The 17,291-nt window shown below is 32.3% G+C and overlaps 1 protein-coding gene across 2 annotated transcripts in view; it reads left to right on the top strand.

Annotated features, from left to right (window-relative positions):
* The window catches only part of LOC126774051 (6-phosphofructo-2-kinase/fructose-2,6-bisphosphatase), a 28,922-nt gene continuing 11,631 nt past the window's right edge, over window positions 1-17,291 (top strand). Inside the window, exon 1 of one of the 2 annotated variants that reach the window (XM_050495375.1) lies at window positions 1-364. In XM_050495375.1, the coding sequence (XP_050351332.1) occupies window positions 196-364 (169 nt within the window). In that variant the 5' untranslated portion in view covers window positions 1-195. The remainder of the gene's footprint in view (window positions 365-17,291) is intronic. The other variant, XM_050495376.1, reaches the window with a different exon arrangement.

The raw sequence follows: 17,291 nt of genomic DNA, 5'->3' as shown, positions 1-17,291 counted from the left end.
GTGACATATTACCGGCGAAAACTGCGCAGCGCAACGCAGCGCATACGCTCAAGTGAGACGATCGTATACACATATCTCATATTCAATAAGTTTCCACAAAATCAGCTGATAGCTGCATCGTCGTTGCTCGGTGTCTCGGCTCGGAGTTCGGCCTGTCACTACTCACAGTCAGTCATGCCGCGATAGTGAACGCAGATGGATGTGTTAAACGGTCCGTCGCTGCGGTTACGCGGCGGCGTCAATAGCAACTGTGAAAATAAAAAACATGAATTGAATCTGTGCACCAGTGTCATGTCGCCGGAGACGCAGCGGCTCCTACCTCCGACAACAGAGACTATAATGACGAAGCCCTTCCCTATAAGAGGTAAAATAGTGTTCGTGAATGGTTAAATCTTTGGTTACCGAAATAAAATAATAATAATATAGTGTTTTCGTCGCGTCGGTTCGTTTCGCAGAAAGTGAAGAAACGATCATCAATCGATACTAATCGCAGTAGGTGATTTTTTTATTTGTAATCGTGGAATTCTTTTACGTCTGGACTTTCGGTAGGTAAGGAGATTCTTTATTAAATATGATAACAAAAAAAACGATATTTGACCATTTAAAAAAACTGTGTGAAGTTAGAAGAATTGAAAAAAAAAAAAAAATATATATATATTAATATTTATATAATATATATTAACTTTATTTTTGAGTATGGGCTATTTTATTTTGACATTTTTTTAAACGAATTGAATGTAATTATAAAAGCGAATATTTGAAACGGTTAAAAAATTTAAAGTCAGGTTTATTATAATAGTACTTATTCTTGCTCCCATTAAAAAAAACCTTCGACCTTCGATCAAGGCTTCATGACTTACTCGCTTTATGTGTTACATAACAGAATACTGCTCTTGGTGCATTTTATCACATTTTTTTACTTGTGTAATTTCTCAAGGGTACAAGCGATCTGTATTATATAATTATATTACACTAGCCACTCGTCCCGACTTCGTATGTTAATTTTTAACTATAGATATTCGCCAACCGGCCTATCCTTCCTCCTATACATAAACGTGAAAATACATCGTACAAAACTATGTACAAAACTATGATATGTCGTATTTCTAAAACTAGTAGTAAAAAATAATATTTATTAACATAGAACGTATAAATTAATTTATAATTTATACGTTCGTACGTTATTATTAATTTATAAATTAATTAATTTGTGACAATTAAGCTCAACTACAGTTGTAATTACTTTTTCCTATTTTTTTATCTGTGTTATTTATAAAAGATCGATATGTGATAAGGGCCGTCACTGACTTCTCTGTAAACATTTGGGATACCTAGAAATCAATTTATTTTTTTTAATTATAAAATAGTGAGTCCGTCGATCACATAGGCCACCTGATAGTGTGTGGTCAACAGTGCCTATAGCATAGACGCAGTATATACGATGTATAGTGGGTGGTACCTCCCCAGAGGCACAGGGCTTGCACAAAGCCCGACCACCAAGTTAGATTTTATTAAATCTTTAATTTTCGTCGGCATATTATGCTATAAATCAAAAATACGCAATATATTAATCAACAAAACACAAACTAACATAATATTGAAGAATCCGTATCGAAGTAGTTGATTTTGTGTACCTGTACCTCTTTATATTATTATTATAGTACATCATAGAATAGAAAGCGGATTAAAAATATATACCTATATTTATTTACAAAATATAAAAAGATATATATGTATACGGATCAATTTTTTGGCTAAAAATAAAAATTTTTGGAAAATTTGAAGGCTAGCTTTTACCTCGCGACTTTGATCGCGTCTTCAATTATTGAATGTTCTCGCGCGTCACCTATTGTAAATTTAATTCTAGTTATTATATATTATATAATTTGGTACTAATTACCTTGACAAACAACAACAACAAATATAAAACTATTGTAACAAATATATGTATAAGATTTATTTCTGAAAGCGGTAATAAAATGCCAATATGTTTTTATACAACTTCTATTATTGCGACAACTGGACTGAACTACTTAACATAATGACTTCGCTATTAAGAGCATTGAATGAGAGCTGATCTACAATGTACATCATTTCATAATTTCTGTGTAATTTATCTTTTCTTTTATGTAAAATTGGAGTACCTGATAAATATTTCTTTTATTTAATATGTTAGTCAATTATGTTGAAAACAATCGCAATAATAATTGAGATTATTATTTATTTGACTAAGATATATGAATATATATTTCAATATCTTAAGTAGGAGCAAACTCGAGCACACATAAAACACGATAGTAAATTCTCAGAAAGAAAAGCTAGCATTCCCTTTGATAATTATAACATATAAGGGATAATCATAAACAAATAGCGTAAGGCGGTTTAAAACATTTCACGAGTGACATACGTATTGAGTTCTTACGGAATTGCACTACTAATGTATGAATAACAATTAATCGTAATTGTTGTGATAATTGCTTACTGAGATTAAATAAATAAAACAATAGCTAGCAATACCGAAACCATGTAAAAATGTAGTTAATTAAGTACATAACTACGCTTTGTTATAAATTTATTAAATACTTTAGCTACATAGATAATACATTCTCGTCACTCGTGTCATATATTTTCGTAATCGGTATTTATTTTTATAATACAGTATAACCATTTTAATCCATTTATCAACGTTCAATTGTTTTAATTCAAGAATTTTTTTTTCTTTCGTTTATTCTTATCGATGCTAATTTCTGTAAGGCGGTTGATGATATTAAAAAAACAGCTATATTAATAATTACCTTTTTTTTAAGTAGCTCAGATATAAGGATAGGGTTTGCTCAGAGTAAACTTTATCTGAAGCGAGGGACGAGAGGGGACGACAGAGCTAGGGGATATGCCCCTATCCTCCGATACCTCTCCCGTTTACAAGGCAATGTCCTGTTACTTGTATTTTACCGAAATAATCGTTTTTCTTATCATTTTAAAACGCAACTGCATCCAGCGCTACGGAAAATGCAACCCCTTTGCCTAGCGAAATAAGGCAGAGTCACATATATTCGGGGAGTTAAAAGAGACGGTTCTGTGTTATTTTTTCTAAAAAACTTACATATACATAACTAGACAGACAGACATTATTCTTATCTGAATTTTTAAAAGTTGAAGTTTTGATTTTTAGTCACGCGTAAAGGAACACGTCCTTGATATTGACTTCCGTTAAGCGTTTTGACGGAGTTTAGAGTTTTTGCCGTATTTCTGAGTTAACATAGTATTTCTTAAATTTCTCGAAAACGGTGCGTTGTCTCTTGAAGCGAGAACCCGTTACAATATATGAGAATTTATTTGTTAGCCAACCCCTTGTTTATCTTGTCAAAGTTTAAGAAATTGATACAATGATAACGTTTGATATTTTAGAAATAATGTTTTAACTACAGCAAAAAAAAGTTTTAAACAATTAAGAACAAACTTCTCGTATCAAAGCATGTCTGATATTAATGATTGTTCGTATTTAAATAATATTTATTACAAATTATAAAAAACCTGTGTTCTCTCCTGTACCGTATGGAATATTCAATAACAAAAATTATCGGTTTCTTCTTTTTTTTTAAACAATAAATATTTGTTTCGCTTCACAAAACTTATTTTAACAATAGCTGTGCCTGTGGTCGCGCACAGGTACAATTTTTTTTACTTATTTTTATTCAACTAGATGAAAATACCTGTATTTACTGCGATGAGAGATAAGAGAACAGCATTGGAATCGATTCTGGCTGTACACAATATCTAAAGTAGCTTGAAATACAAAAAAAAAATATTGCTATTTATTTCTGGTAGGGTTGTCAGATCTGTGGATTATATAATATGTTGATATTTATTTATATTCATTATAATAGTTTTATTTTGCTGCGAACATTATCTTTGAATGTCGGTGACATTTTTAAGATATTAAAAGGGATAAAAAATCGTAATTTAGAGATTTTTAGAGCAAAATTATCACTAATAGGTATTTATTTCGGCCGTATAGTAATTGTAATTAATTTCAAATTCACTTACGGTCAGTTTTTTTTAGTTTTATCTGCTAAGTACACAAACGTATTGTTTTTTTTTTTTTAGTTCAACAAAATTTGACAAATTATGTTACTAAACCTGTACTTAATCCAATATTTTCGCTGACCCGTTTATGGCAGATAAACGACATTACCTATATCAGTATTAGTAGTAAATATTGAGTTTTACTAATGCTCACCACAAAAAACCACAATAATATGAGCATTAGTTTAAATAAAATTAAAATACAAAATATTTAATTTGTTGTGTTTGTATGATCATTTGTTTTTGTCTTTACATCTTATCAGTAACAAAGAACGTGTTACTTCCGTATTATTTTGGACACTTCTGTTTGTGTCTACTGACCTTATCATTACTCAATGTATAAAACATTTTATCGATTGTAAGTTCATCTAGGTTCGTTCACCTCTCACCAGTATATCTATCGCCACATAATAACGAAATATGTCGTCGCTCAATACAGATGACTCAAAACCCCAATAGGGATTATCTCTTGTGGGGGAAGTGAAGCTATATGCCTAATGTCACTATTTGTGTTTCGCTACTTTAATGTTGTTTGAAATTCAGGTAAATAATTATTAATGTGTTTATATTAAAAATATTCAACTCATGCCTTCGTCACGGTGAATACTTGTACTGTAAAAAAAAGCGCTGTCCACGTAATAATTTATACATCATTCGTGTGCCTGTGCACAGATAGGCGTCACCAAGCGAATAATAGACGAGATTATATTGAAACTCGACGATATCACGTCTGGCACACATGATGTCTCATTTATTGGCGTTCCCTCGAACCACCGCAAAAACCAGTTATTTATATGAAACTGAATTACCTATTGCTACTATATCAACTAGACAACAATTAATAGAGTACAATAATCGCTTCACTTATTTTAAGCATAAAATCTAATATTATAGGTAAGTACATAAATGCATACAAGACGTCATTAGAATAAAAATAAATCCCTCAAAATGCCTTACACCATTTCTTCTGGGGGTACGTTTTAATGCATTAAACAATAATAATGTTAAAAATGAATATTTTTGAAATATTTAACTTTTAATCTCAGCTCTAGTAAATCGTTACGTGCTTGTTATAATAAATGCAGGCTATACGTCTCCTTGACCCAGAGCCTAAAGTCCTATGACATTAGACAAGTAAATAAATACCTGGAGTAAGTTTTTCAGTGTGATACATTTTTTCTATCTCCAGTAACGTATCTGACTTTACATTTATCTTGCTAAACGAAAAAAGAATGACACGATATATATATGATAATAAAGCATGGTGTTAGTATTTGTTTATTCTGATACCTATGTAATTTAATTAGTGATAAAGAGTAACTACTGCCATTTTTTCTTATTCCGACTCGCAAGTGGTAGTGGTGGTAGCCTTACATTTAATATGATGCCGTTAAATACCGTTGTTGCTTGTTAAAAATATATTTTGATTTTGAGCCCAGTAATAATTTTAAGCTTTATTTAACGATACTGTGTACAAGATGTTGCCTTCATGTATAGTATAAGATCAAAGAAATTATTGTAAACATATAGCTTATTCGAATCGAATAAGGAATAAATATAAACAAACCATAGATTTACATATTCTATGCTATTTGCTAATAGCTCTTCTATATTATGCACTACAGACTGTTATTGATATAAATATATTCATTTATAATAAAACACTATTCAACTTCACTTCTTTATATATCCACTTTAATTTTACTTCCAAAGGTCCGACAACTAACCGTAATTTTTTTTATAGAATAAGAAGGTGGACGAGCATATGGGCCATCTGATGTTAAACGGTCACCAATGCCCACAGACACTGGCACTGTAATAATTGTTAACCATCGCTTACATCGCCAATGCGCCACCAACCTTGGGGACTAAGATGTTATGTCCCTTGTGCCTGTAATTACACTGGCTCACACCTCCTGGAAACAAACATCCTTCCAAACTGGGACACAACAATACCGAGTACTGTTGTTTTGCTGTAGAATATCTTATGAGTGGGTGGTACTTACCCAGACGAGCTTGCACAAACCCCTACCACCAGTGAAATAATAATAAAGTGAATTAATAATAAATATTGAATACCATAAATAATATTATTATTTTATTGGAATAAGCTCCAAACCATCTCCTCAAAAAGAGGAGAGGAGGCCTTTAGCCCAGCAGTGGGACATTCACAGGCTGTTACGGTTACGGTTACGGTACGGAATACCATAGATTATTCAAGATCTCGACCAATGATTTGAGAATTGAATGTCAAAGCTGTTTATTTTCTCCCCTGTAATTGTTAAAGGCTAATAGTGTCATTGAAACGTATCAATCAACATTAACGTGTTATAAAATTCATTGTTTTATATTATATATTTATTAAATAATGATTGTTAAAACATTTAATTGTTGAAAATTATCTTATGACTAATAATACAAATGAAAAAAAACATAATACAACAACGACCTCACAGGGGACTAATTTGCACATAATAGAGTGTCCTTTAATTGTCCTACCGCCATCTTGACTATTTAAGACAAATCATTACGATGGATTAGTTTTCATTTTTTAGTCACAACAAGAATATAAAATACATGCTTCATACACAAATACAAATCGTTTATATACAAAGCGGCCGAATTTGCGAAGCGCAGTTACTTATTATATTATAAGATTGTATACTTCTCCAAAACGAGTTGCATCTTCTGGAATTAGTTTTATTGATACACAAATGACATAAAAATGCATCTCCGGTCCTGTTTAAACTTCACAGGGTTTATCAGTCATTATATCGCTATTATATCCGTCCGGGGTTATATTCATGGCAAAAAAAATCAACCACACGCACAACTCGGGGCAGCGAATTAAACAAAAATATTGTTTTTTTATTGGAAGCAACAAAAAATAACGTTCATTGGACCATTGACCTTGACCCATAGACTGTACACTTAAACTAGTTCCACATTCGAATATTTGAACTGTCTTCACACTTGGGTATTTTTAGCGATTTTATTCAACATTCGTTCAGCAGCTGCTCGTCGGTCAAACGATAATGTGGTCACGAACCATGCGCGTGCGCAAGCCGTAGCGCTGTGAACCACGATAACCGCGGAATCTATTTATTTAGTACCATAAACCGTGAAACAGATATGCTCTTTAATGATTTACTTCGTTTCACTTTAGACGATAGATTATATATATATATATATATATAAAACAAAAGTATATTATATACAAATAAATGTAATTGATGGATAAGAATAACAACTGACTTTCTTGCCAATATTTCTTGGTAGAATTTAAGTTTTGATCCAGTGTTAGCTTAACATCTAATAGAACCTTGCAAAATAACTTTGCAAAATTGATTTTGTTTTTAAAACTAACTAAAATACATAAAAATAAAACAACAATGCAGATTCTGAGACCAAAAATACTTTACGAAAATTACTTATATACTTAGTATGTGTAAAAGGCGTACAAATCCGGAACTATTATCAACAGCTACAAAAACAGATTGTTGGTATTTTTAATTTATGTCATGTAATTTCCGAAGTGTTATGTTTTTTAAAGATTTTCTACATATTTTTACAATTTTCGCACATATCACTACATAACAAAGACCGCCCCTTGTCCGTATGTATGTTTAAACGCGATAAATTCAATAATTGCCTAAAGGATTTTCATAAGGTTTTCACCATAATACGGACTTATTAATTAGGTTTTTTGTAAATTCGCTGAAACATAACGATTATTATTAAATATGTTAATATGGCTTTTTTATTTACTTACAAATTTTATTAAAATAAACAATATGTATAAATGTTGTTGTAATTTTTCCGTAATCTTGTAATTTACGTTACGTACAATTCAGTTGAGCGATAAGCAAACGATAATTATAATATTACCGTTAAGTTTTACCTCGTAATTATCACCTATGATATTTAATTGTCTGTGCTGAAATATAGTAAACAAAGAGATTTCAAGGAAATAGTAATTATTAGTGGCTGTTAATTTTTTTTATAGATCGAATAATTAACGAATACTTTAAAATAAATAAATAATAACAGTGCCCGTCTTTTAAGGAATTAATAATATTCAGGAATATTACCGTTTCAATTAAGCGTAAAGCTTGTGTTAGGAATAGGGACGACACTAGCCCAAGGGCTCAGGATCGAAACTATTGACGCTTCAAATTCAATATGGTGTCTTGTTCTTTCGAATGTCAAATCAATTATGATAGAAAGAGCAAAATAAATGCTTAACCTAGGTTTATGAGGCCTGAATTATAATATGTCAAATATGCGTCTCTCGTAACTAATCATTAAAGACTCGTATAAAAAATACTACTCAATGTGTTTTTATTTTTAATTCTTATTCAATTCAATTCAAAAACTATAGAATTTATTCAGGGCATTACATATTAGGCTGGGGTCCAATTTGGTCTCAATGCAACGCCGCACCGGGGCCACCGGGGCTCAGGTACGCCTCTGTATGCCAGTGATACTAAGTTACCGTACGCACTCCACTCTTTTATCCCTAAAAACTATATTTGAGCACCCACTCGTAAATAATCTCTGAGTGGCCAGCTTATATCGTGCGTAGTGCATTGTACAACACACTCCATAAGTTGATTATCATTATCACGCACCAAAATGCACTCTGCGACATGTCTCTTGCGTATTATCTATCTTTAACGATAAAACAATAAAATATATATAGTATTATTATAAAATTAACTTTATGTTCGCGGATTTATTGAAATATATAGTGTTGGGTTGAAAAAATATTTTTAACGGCAAATTAATGTGTAATTTTCGGTATGAATGGTACTGTCAGTTTGTCAAATTGCATTTTAAAAGTTTAGTGTTTACGTCAGGCTCGTACTTAAGATCTAAGACCGCTAGGCACATTATGTTTTTTTTTTATATAGAATAGGAAGGCGGACGAGCATATGGGCCACCTGATGGTAAGTGGTTACCAAACGCCCTTAGACATTAGCATTGTAAGAAATGTCAACCATCGCTTATAGCCAATGCGTCACCAACCTTGGGAAAAAAGATTTTATGTCCCTTGTGCCTGTAATTACACTGGCTCACTCACCCTTCAAACCGGAACACAGCAATATCAAGTATTCCTGTTTTGCGGTAGAATATCTGATGAGTGGGTGGTACCTACCCAGACGAGCTTGCACAAAGCCCTACCACCAGTAAAATAAAGTAAAATTATATTATTTTTGGCCGGTTCTTTAAAGATCTAGGCATAAATCCGGGTCTAGTTTACATTGTTTATCTACAAAAAATCATTAAAGATCGAGTAATACAGGCATGAAGCGTAACGATGACGTCATTTCTTAGTCTTATCACTTCTAAATATTAAAATACGATAGCACGATACTATTTGATAAAACACAGGTTTTTTTGCGTGTTACGGTATGTATGAGATTATGTTAACAGTAATGCCGCTTATATTGACAAACAAACATTATATATTTATTTACATAAGAATTATTTACTTTGAGCCTTAATAATTTATATCTTGCGTAGACTATCTATTGCCTCGTGGGTCTTATGGCTAGTTAAAAAGCTGCAGATCCCGAGGTCCTGGATTCAAACCCTAGGTCGGAAGAAAAAACAGGTTGTTTTTCTGTAAAATATTGTCCAGTTATGGGATAATTTAAAAATTAAGAGTTATCATTGCTATTAGCACATAAAACTATATTTTATTTTATTTTCATTAGTCATATTTTTATTAGGTATAAATATTGGCTGATTTCTCCTTCAATTGCGCAGCAATGAATCGATGTATTTGTTTTCGGTATATATAACTAGTTAAAATCCATGAGAATGACGTAGAGTAGTTTTTACCACAGAATATCAACCGAAGGAGCTAATATACAATTATTTGATTAAGTAAATTTTGGGTAACATACAATTTAACTTTGTTATATATAATACATTATTGAAGTGCATATATTAGTTAAAATTTCGTTACCGTTTGGAGCATTTCTGTATTTAAATAATGTTTTATTTGGTAAACAATAACGCTTAATTTAATGGTGGTAGGGCTTTGTGCAAACTCGTCTGGGTAGGTACCACCCACTCATCAGATATTCTACCGCAAAACAGTATTCCTTGGTATTGTTGTGTTCCGGTTTGGAGGGTGAGTGAGCCAGTGTAATTACAGGCACAAGGGACATAACATCTTAGTTCCCAAGGTTGGTGGCGCATTGGTGATGTAAGCGATGGTTAACATTTCTTACAATGCCAATGTCTATAGGCGTTGGCGTTGCGTTGCGTTGACCACTTACCATCAGGCCCATATATATGCTCATCCTATTCTATAAAAAAAGCATTTGTTTTTTTATATCAAATTATGTTATTATTAAATACATCCATGTCATTAGCTACTTTATTATAACTGAAGGAAGAAGTTGTAATATTTTGATACAAGCAGTTAGTTTGTACAAAGGGAAACAAATATTTCTTAAGAGTACCAGAACGGGGACATCGGAATGAAATTTTGTCTAAAAGATGAGGTGAATCAATATAATGACTTCATATTTTGAAAAGAAACGTTAGGTGACCGTTTTCTTGGCAATGATTGACCTCTTCTTTCACATTTAAATTTTACGTGTTTTAAAAAATTTCGCTTATATGGAAATTTATTAACCAGAACTGTTTGAAAAAGTTGTTTATATGTGTTTTTTTTCTATGCAATTATTTGTGACGGTAATAAAATGGCAAAAGTACATCAATAAAAAGACGCAACAAAATATTAAATATATTATATCTAATAAACAAGTGAATGTAGCTTATAAACATAAGAATTACTTAATGTATCAGAAATAGATTATTAACGGTGCAAAATGAAAGAAAAAAAAACACAAACCACACGAAAAATTTCACGGACACATAATCTGTACTACTGTAGATATAAATTAAAAAACAAAAGAAGTCTCATTACAGTAACTCGTACTCACTTGAAGTATTTGTTTATGGGTACGTAATATGTTTTAAGATAATATTAGTAGCAGCATAAATAATAACTTTGAAATTGTTTTCAGATCCGTATCTGACAAAAACATTCTAGATTTGTAATACGTAAACATAAATTACTTAATTGCAAACCGCAAAATAAACTTAACACTATATTTATATTTAATTTTTAACTAAAAAATAAAATATGTAACAAGATTTGTTATTTCATTTTAATAATTATTTGAGCAAAATTACACATACGTATACGTATATATTACGTATACGTGTAATATATGTATCTTATTTTTAAGTAAAACTGAAGCAAAGCATTATATAAAAAATACAACCTTGAATACTTGGCGATAATTATGTGAATTGCTTGTTTTGTCAATGAAACAATACAAGTTCAAGTACAAGACATTGTAAGGATTAATTGTTATGTTGCCAAATAAAAAAATATTATTTAATTCTGTTTAATATTATATCACGTTTCTCTTGTGGACAGTAGTTATTGGATTTTTCAGTCAATGAATTCTTAGTAGCAATCTGATATTAGGAAGTTCGTAGTGTTACCATGTACAACCTGTACATGGGCATGCGCCTATCTCTCCTGTCGCATCTCTGTTTGCGCACACACTTGTGTAAACTAGCTGTAATTTTATTTATTATGTGTTTTGAACACGAAAAAAAACCGGATAGTCGTTTATCAGGAGTCCGGTAATATACACATGCACAGAAGTAATATATATAAAGAAATGTATGCTGATAGTATAATTATTATTGATGATTTATGATTGCGATAGAATTAATATTGTGCAAACTTTAGAGCTATAAAAATTAATTATTAAACAATATTTTTATAATTATTTTCACTCTACCCATTTCGATGTCAAGGATTATAAACAGTAAAACTAGTAAACACTATAAACCGGACTTATAAATGACGCAGTTTTAACATCTATATTGTCATTGTTTATCGATTAGTCACGTGTTGATTGCAAAATAGTTATTTAAAGTCGAAATGGAAATATTATACATGTTATTAGAACAATATTGCAATACTTAGATGTAATTACGATCAACTGTTTTTATGGCCTTAATTTAACGCGACAACTTATTTTCGTATTATTTTTCTTTTTTTTAATTCATTGCTGTATGGTGGACGGCGAAATAATGTCAGTAATTAGCAATTAGCATAAAAACTAATATCCTCAAATTATTATATTAAATTAGTTTGTCTTGTTATTTCTAGCATCTAGCATCTAAAAAACAGGAAATTTTAATATATATATATATATTTAAATTTCCTGTTTTTTAACGAATAGTAACAAATAGGTACATTTTGTTTAATGCAATAACAGATCGGTAACAATATACATATAATACAAATTTTAAACCGTGACAGGATCTTAATTGAAATAATAATTGATAAAAATTGTAATCTTAACAAAAGTAGGTAATAAATAGAAAAATAAAGAATATATTAACTGTTAATGTACCCATTTTATGACTATAATTGATTTTCCCACGGCAAATCCGCGTAAGAATTTCAAGATTTTTTTTAATTGTAATTAAAAAAAATATATTATAGCTACAATTGGTACATGTAGGTTTTTTCTTTTGGTGTATACATACATTTTAGGTAAATTAATTAACACGCATTCAGTCTGGTAAATGGAAGGGACTAGATACTATCCATACAAAACAATTAATAAAAATATTAAATATTAAATTGGATATTTATTATTATATTATTTTTAGTTCTATTTAATTATATTTTTAATATTTCGTTAAATTCTTTACCTACCACTTTATACTGAGCTGAGAGATTTTGTTTTGGAAAAGTAAAGTACTTAACTTATTATTTAATACAGATTAAATATTTGAAAATGTACACTTTACAATTCACGTGTAACTTTATTGCCAGAAGTAATTTACACAACGTTCGTCAATTCGAATTAAATGTCAGATAACTATCGGTTATTATTATATTAAAGTTGAAAGGGCACGACGCGCATCCATTTTAAAAAATTTATTCAAAATTACATATAAATGAACGTAGCATTAGAAGTATTTCAAAATAACAAGATGACAATGTCATATGTTTATATATTCATTGTTTATTGTTTAAGTATTTTCTATTTCATGACGATAAGATATTCGTTTAGTTTTTAATTATATTAGCGAATGTCTAATATCTGCGACAAGGTGCGCATGACGCATGTAGTGACGTAGCTTATGTGTGATATTCTGATATTACAGGCGTTGATTCTTGTTATTATGTTCATATGTAATAAACACCGAGATGTATCGATGTGTAGATTACGATATCAAAGAGCAGATCACTGTCTCAAATGTCGATATTGATTCCTATACAAGAAATATCTACACTTTAGTAATAGTCCTTAAACAAAACAATGATTCATTAAATTGTACATATAAATAAAAGTCCCTATTCACGTATACCCGTTTGATGATAATAATCTCTTCGGGAATGTTTTAGTACATAATAGATTTATTTTCAATATAAAAAAATAATGAAACAATGCTTCAATAAGATATTTTTAAAATGCTAACGTACATGAAGTACGCCTTACCTACTACTTATTTTTTAATCGGTGTTTTGTAAATGTCTAAAGAAAAGTTTGCGACGTATATCTAACTATTATTACAGTTCAGTCACAGTAAGCTTTTATTGATTTATAAAAATACATAAAATAAACAACAACTTTTAAATATACAAGTTAAGTACATATTTAAATTTATTTTTCAGTTAGGTACATATTTATCTATATATTATCGCTCTATATCTGCTTCGTCGACTTTCGCAAGGCCTTCGACACCGTGAAATGGCACATGGGACGTACTCATACAAATGAGAGTACCTAACCACCTAGTTCGTCTCATTTGCCGACTATACGAGGACAGGACTGCGACTGTTCGATTAGACGACATTGACGCAAAAGGCTTTCAGATACATGCTGGTGTTCGGCAAGGGTGCATACTCTCTCCACTCCTGTTCAACATATATACGGAGTGTATTATGAGGATATTTTTGGAGCAAGGGGACAAGGGGGTTTCAGTAGGAGGTCGTAAGATTGGATATCTATTTAAGATACGCCGATGATACTACTCTTCTCGCTCAAACAAAAGAAGACATGGAACACTTGCTGACACGCCTGGAAACAATAAGCCTCTCCTTTGGACTTGCGATCAATAGAGTCAAAACCAAGATGATGATCGTGGACCGTGCTGAACTGAATCACCCAGATATATCTATGATTGGCAACTGTGAAGTAATTCAAAGCTACGTGTACCTCGGCTCCACGATCACGAACACTGGTGGATGTGAAGACGAGATTCAAAGGAGATGTGCTATCACAAGGTCTGCTGTTGATAGGCTAAAAAGAGTCTGGTAACAAAAGCCACCAAAGTCCGCCTGATCAGAAGCCTGGTCTTCCCTATATTTCTTTACGGCGCAGAAACATGGACGGTTCGACAGAAAGACCGACGCAAAATTGACGCACTCGAAATGTGGTGTTGGCGGCGACTGCTGCGGATCCCTTGGACAGCATTTCGGACTAACATCTCGATCTTGGAGGAACTAAATATCAAAAAAAGACTATCGTCGACTGTGCAAACACGAATTCTCAAATACTTCGGACACATTGTCCGAAATGAACACTCCATGGAACGACTCGTCGTCCAAGGGCAAGTGGAAGGCAAGCGGTCGCGCGGTCGAGTACCCAAGCGTTGGACAGACATTATAAAAGCTGCAAAACAGACCAATGTTCTAGAGATGCTGAAGACCGCGTCAAATGGAGCCACATAGCGGGGGCTACATTAGCCAAAAACGATGCGTCATCGTCAACCACGACCACTCTGTCAAGAGCGAACGACTGATGAGATAAATTTTAAACGTTTTCTGTAAATAAAAATTACCTAACTACAATTATTACCAGTACTAGGGTAATAATACCGTCATATTGTAAAGAATTCTCGAATGGATATCTTTAACTAGTATTACATATTAGAAATAACAATTACACATAAGAGTCCGAATAATAAACAACAAGTTCAGTTTGTGTGTGCGACTGTTCGTGATATCAAAAACGTCATTATGCAACACAGAACTAACTAACCAACTGTAATAAGATAAGCGTAATAGGAAACGTATGGACATTGCTTATTATCATGGAACTTATACATTTGATGCCGTATATATGCTCGGTAACCGATGATTTTCGAGTTATGTTTAACGAGCCGCTAAAATCGTTCTTATAACTTTTTACGTCACATTGTCAGATTACGTCATAAATATATGCGATTGCAAAACTACACTTACGTATATGTTTTTATTGAGACTTTTTTGAATAAGACCTCATAGAAAATTCTACCATCCGTAAGCAAAACGAATCAATTCTTTAATATAGTAAACCGACACTAATTAAATGTATAAAAACACTGCATAACCGTACCGTAACCGTAACAGCCTGTGAATGTCCCACTGCTGGGCTAAAGGCCTCCTCTCCTCTTTTTGAGGAGAAGATTTGGAGCTTATTCCACCACGCTGCTCCAATGCGGGTTGGTAGAATTCACATGTGGCAGAATTTCAGTGAAATTAGACACATGCAGGTTTCCTCACGATGTTTTCCTTCACCGTAAAGCACGAGATGAATTATAATCACAAATTAAGCACATGAAAATTCAGTGGTGCTTGCCCGGGTTTGAACCCACGATCATCGGTTAAGATTCACGCGTTCTTACCACAGGGCCATCTCGGCTTTTAAAAAACACTGCATACCATTATATAAATATTAGGTTATGTATGGGTTTATAGGAACTTTTGATCAGAAAAAGTCATGGTTTACGAGTAAAACATTTTTTTAGGATTAATAATAATACGCATTAGTTAATTGAAAGATCAAGAAAATGTATTCATTTTAAAGAAACAATAATAATTATTTTATATTTTCCCTAAACTGAAAAGCGTGCAAAAAAGGATAGTTATTATTTTAGTCCTGTCAAAAATAGATTATTTCAGATGTGACAAATCTTCTAATAAGGTCTCCAAAGTTTATGGTAGCATGAATAAGATTCTGTAGCATAATAGTCACGTGCATAAAAGTATAAATTTTAACACAACGACGGCCATAAAATGCTTATATTATTTCAAGCCCAAATTAAAATGTTGTAGATGCTCTTTTGAGATCCATAGACTTATGTGTGACTACGACTGTAATTATGTTACTAGGTTCTTTCTAAGGTTATATAGAGAAGAGAGACAAGGATCGAGCCGAGAATATAATAATAATATAATAATAATAATATCCTGGGACATTTTTCACACACGGCCATCTGATCCCAAATTAAGCTTTTTTTTTTTTTATAGAATAGGAAGGTGGACGAGCATATGGGTCACCTGATGGTAAGTGGTCACCAAACGCCCTTAGACATTGGCATTGTAAGAAATGTCAACCATCGCTTATAGCCAATGCGCCACCAACCTTGGGAACTAAGATTTTATGTCCCTTGTGCCTGTAATTACACTGGCTCACTCACCCTTCAAACCGGAACACAACAATATCAAGTATTGCTGTTTTGCGGTAGAATATCTGATGAGTGGGTGGTACCTACCCAGACGGGCTTGCACAAAGCCCTACCACCAGTGAACAAAGCTTGTACAAAGCTTGTGCTATGGAAACAAGACGACTGATATACTACATATACTACTTTTCTTTTGTAAATACATACTTATATAGATAATTACACCCAGACTCAGGACAAACAGACATGTTCATGCACACAAATGTCTGTCCTGGGTGGGAATCGAACACACAACCTTCGGCGTGAAAAGCAAGTGTTCTACCAACCACGCCAACCGGCTCAATATAATTGGGACTTGAAAACGCTCTACCATAATAAAGGGCTGTTTTAACAACAAAAGTGACCATAGATCCGTATTAATATCTAAAAAATAAAGATACTTGCAATTTGATTCAAATTATTCGAAATTCAAATTATTACAGTAGATTAGGGCCTTAAAGACTACCAGAGAAGAAACTGTATTTTGGCGCCTCTAGCCACCTGATGCGTAGAGATTTGTTCCTTTCGCTTTACTCCAGACCCCAGAGCCGGTGCTGGTTATTAATACCGGTGTTATTAATATTAAAGCCGGTGCTATTATTTATGCAACTAACCTAATGGGGCAGTCCTTGTTAAATTAATTTAGCTTGTTAATAAAT

The sequence above is a fragment of the Nymphalis io genome, chromosome 15, assembly GCF_905147045.1.
Source record: "Nymphalis io chromosome 15, ilAglIoxx1.1, whole genome shotgun sequence".
Taxonomy (NCBI): domain Eukaryota; kingdom Metazoa; phylum Arthropoda; class Insecta; order Lepidoptera; family Nymphalidae; genus Nymphalis; species Nymphalis io.
The sequence above is the reverse complement of the archived record's forward strand: the minus strand, read 5'-3'. Positions and strand labels throughout refer to the sequence as shown.